The sequence below is a fragment of the Chaetura pelagica genome, unplaced genomic scaffold (assembly GCF_000747805.2).
Source record: "Chaetura pelagica isolate M959 unplaced genomic scaffold, ChaPel_1.0 scaffold221, whole genome shotgun sequence".
In the NCBI taxonomy this organism is placed as follows: domain Eukaryota; kingdom Metazoa; phylum Chordata; class Aves; order Apodiformes; family Apodidae; genus Chaetura; species Chaetura pelagica.
Genome location: NW_009952533.1, coordinates 7,510,650 through 7,514,809, shown reverse-complemented (window position 1 = coordinate 7,514,809; position 4,160 = coordinate 7,510,650). Strand labels below are relative to the sequence as shown.

The 4,160-nt window shown below is 35.9% G+C and overlaps 1 protein-coding gene across 1 annotated transcript in view; it reads right to left on the bottom strand.

The window, feature by feature from the left end:
- Nucleotides 1-340: 340 nt before the first annotated feature.
- IL15 (interleukin 15) overlaps nucleotides 341-4,160 on the bottom strand; it is a 43,084-nt gene continuing 39,264 nt past the window's right edge. Inside the window, exons 5-8 of the mRNA XM_010008995.1 lie at nucleotides 3,436-3,517; nucleotides 2,914-2,955; nucleotides 1,012-1,155; nucleotides 341-454 (exon numbers count right to left, since the gene is read on the bottom strand). Coding sequence (XP_010007297.1) covers nucleotides 341-454; nucleotides 1,012-1,155; nucleotides 2,914-2,955; nucleotides 3,436-3,517 — 382 coding nt within the window. The remainder of the gene's footprint in view (nucleotides 455-1,011; nucleotides 1,156-2,913; nucleotides 2,956-3,435; nucleotides 3,518-4,160) is intronic.

Sequence of the window (4,160 nt, the reverse complement as noted above, 5' to 3'; positions counted from 1 at the left end):
CTACAGATATCCTGAGGTCTTCATAGATAATATTGTTGAAAGGGTGGTAATTTAGGCAGGATTGCTTTTCCAATGGACTTAAAAAAATGTGAAGTCATTTTAAGTCAAGAAGAAGCTTTAAACCTTTAAAATTTCTTTATTTTATATTTCATAAGCAGTATCAGTTGTATATATTCAGTTTTGAATACATTGTTAATTACATGGATTTTCCTATTCTTTGTATGTTATGCTATCTAAGTAGGATTTAAAATTATTTTATTTCCAGTTTATTGTTGGCGATAATCTAATTGCTCAGAGCTTGTTTATGGAAGAGTCTTGGTTCCCAGAATGAGTCTTTTGGTCAGTGTTTGCATTCCTTCTGTATAACCTTTTCAAAACTCTGTATAAATTCTGTAAAATTTTTTTCTTCATACTCTTCACATTCTTTGCATTTTGATGATGTTGTGGAATTGAACTGGAAAAACAAAATGAAGAGTAAAGCAGGATACTGATCTGTTTGTTCTGATAGAGAAGTAACTCTCATTTGTCCTGGTTTTCTGAATAATTCCAGTACAGTCAATGGCTACAGAAAGCATTGCTGGAGGCTTCCATGGTACTTATGGTCTGTGCAGCTCCTGGATTGCTTTCTAAGATCAGCTTTCAAAGACACAGCACTTCAGGGAGAGATGCAAGTATCCTTTGAAAATTAGGATAGCTTTCTGTATATATGTGAGCATATCTGACTTTTGATACTGAAGTTACAAACAGTTATTCATACATACACATTAAACAGCCTGACATATGTATTTATGCACGGTGCAAAATATTTGCTTTGATGGAAATCCTGAAAGTGTTTTTCTAAAAAACACTGAATTCTGCTTTTTTATTGATTTATGTGTAGCCTTTTCATTGTTATGTATACAGATTACTGGATCCCAGTTGCTTTAATCTGTACCATCCCACCTTTTATATAACAAAAGAGATATTTGTGCTTCTGTTTTTTTTTTTCCCCAAACTGTTGGTGCTACCTACCTTGTTATTTTTTAAGCTTGCATTTCCATTTTTCCATATATTCATTACATCCTGTGTTTTACTACATTTTTTTATAAGACATTCTTGAAGAATCACTTCTGTCTCTAAGAAGAAGCATCTCATTACAGGTTCTTGGCATTCTTTCTGGGGGGAAGAAAAAAAAAAAAAAAAAGGATAGTTGTAATAGTTTTACAATTAAAAAGGAATAAGTGAATGTAAGACATAATGTAGCCACAAACTGGCTTACTATTCAAATACTTTAAAATACTGCAAAGATTGGCTGTGAGAAGTAACAACATAAAGACCAGTCAGTTTGCTAAGATGAGGTGAAACAGTGTCTTGGTGAAGAATACAGGAATATAATACATTATTATAGAAATTTGGGATACAATTTAACACAGTGGAATTAAGTTAGTAATATTCTTAGTAGTTCTAGCACTTCCATTCAGTGATATGAATTCAGAATAGGTGCAGGAGAAGAGAAAGTATGTATTACCTGTATTTCACAAATTAGAGAAAAAGAAGCAGAGGCACAAATTTCTCCATCAAGTCAACAATACAGCAAAGAATAAATCCCAGATTATCTGACTTCCTATCAGACTGTAACACTTTAAGAAACTCTCCCTGACATTACCAGGCATTAAATCAGCCATTGCAATGTATTAACCTCTCTCGCTCAGATAATTTAAGAAAATGTGTGTGTGAATGTGAGCATGCATGTTTTGTGACCTTTCTTCCTGACATGTACATGGCTAATGGTACAGACACAGCAGGCTGTGCTTTCTCAGGCTTGCCAGATCCACCAAATATGTCAACATTGCTGTATTCTGCATGCACATGGAGACTATTCTGCACTGACGTAAGCCAGTCAGAGTCATACAACTGTTCAGGTTGGAAAAGTCCCTTGGGATCACTGAGTCCAACCATCATCCCCACGCTACAAAGTTCTCCCCTAAACCCTAAACCATATCTACCAACACCACATCCAAATGACTCTTAAACACATCCAGGGATGGTGACTCAACCACCTCCCTGGGCAGCCTATTCCAGTGTCTAGCCACTCTCTCTGTGAAAAAAAAATTTCCTAATGTCCAATCTCAACCTACCCTGCTGCAGCTTGAAACCGTTCCCTCTTGTTCTGTCCGTCATTTCTAGGAAGTATTTCATCACCTTTTTGTGTGCAGGATTCATCCATTGTCTGTGTTTGGCACAGTCCTCTGTGAATGTTTATATTGTCAGGAAAGCAGTATCTCGGAAGCAGGCTACTGCCATAGCAATGACTCCAGCCAATTCCACCAGGACTATACACTGCAAGGGATGAGGCATCCACAGCTTCTCTGGGCAACCTGTGCCAGTGTCTCACCACCAGTGAAGAATTTCTTTCAAATGTCTAACGTAAATCTGCTCTCTTCCAGTGTAAAACTGACTGATCTTTGAGGGTGCCTAGTTGTTTGCTAGGGGTTTTCGGGAAAGGCAGAAGCAGAGAAGTGCACAGGTAGATGCTGATAGTTACTCTCCATATTCCATTTCTCTGATATTTTGTTCTATTATACAGTGCAGAGTGTTAAATAATCATCTTTGGAAGTATTTTCTTTGTCCCTTTTTTCCTCCCTCAAATTACAAATAAATACCAATGTTACTTTAGCAGTGTTTGGTATGATAAGATCATTTTGGATCATCCCTTTTAATTGATTAATATTGCAACAGGTTATTAAATTCAAATAATTAATACCTTCTTACATAATTATCATAAGTAGTTCAACTTTTCCCTTCCAGGGGAAATTATTTTATTTCTGAAACTTTTCTCAAGTGAGACCAAGGCTGCCCTGAGGAGAAAGTTGATAGTAAAGAAGCAAAGCTACCATGTTAGACAAGTTGTGGTAAATTTTTAAGTGTACTTACATCCTCATCTATGTTTGCAGTATATAAACTGATATCAATGTCCTAAAAGAAAACAAGATTTAGAATTAATAACATTTACTGAGAGATTTAGAGATGATAAAGCTAACTCTGCAAGGCATGGATTAGTTCCAAGTTCAAAGGCCAAATCCACAAGGTACTAGCAGCCAGCAAGTTAGAGAATCTTAGTCACCCAGTAACCTGCAGGATGGGCTTCGCTGTGAGGAAGACATATCAGAATCAAGACCCACAATACTTTCTCTGAAGGAGCAAACTCCCAAGCTCACTGCTCCTTTCCTTACGAAAAGTAAGAAAGAAAATATTTAAATCTGGAGTCCACAGTATTTAGTCAGCTCCCATTCCCTTTAACCTTCTATTCCTTTGCTTCCACCCATGAAACAGCATTATGCAAACACCATCCCTTTTCCTGCTCCCTGTCACTGATACTTCTTAGCAGACTGCAGTACTTAATATTTGATTATGTCCACTCCTGTGATTATATGAAACACTTTTTAATGAACTTACTTTGGATGTCTTGATCTGCTCCAAATCTTTCAAAACTTCTGCCCATTTGCAGTGACCTGCTGCCACCTTTGGTACATAAGCACTAGGGCAGAAGAAAACCAGTGACCATTAGGCTAAACAGTAGGTGTACAAAATCTTTATGCTGGAAAAAAAAGAGTCAGAGATTATTAAATTACTGTAGATATATATTTTTACATATATATATATACACATATGGTAAATGTGTGGAGCAAGTATGTTTGACAAATCCTAACATCATACAGATATATAAAAACTGTATCTCAGTTACACACTGCATAAACAGTCAATGTGTGGTTTTGAAAAAGCCAGTTTTATAGAACATAATGTAAGATAAAGGTTCGACTTGATGGAAAATACTTACAATTCTCTCAAAACATACAAAAAAATATCACAGATTTTGGTCTCTTATACTGAAAATTTCTCCCCTGCTAGTATGGAGTTTCTACCTTAAGTCCTGTAGAAATAAAACTTGTCATTTTAGATGGTTTAGCTTTTTTCTGTATGTAAGAAGAAAGTTTCCTTCTGCTATGGATAAGATTTTTTTTCAAAGTGAATCACTAAAGGGTGGAAGGAAGATTTCCTTCTCCTTGGAAAATTTCTGGAATGTGAATTGCGGTTTTAGTATTTTAATACATCCGCACTTGGATCCTTAATTAGGATGCCTTTCAGTACTGCTGTACTATAAATAATACATGGAAATTTAG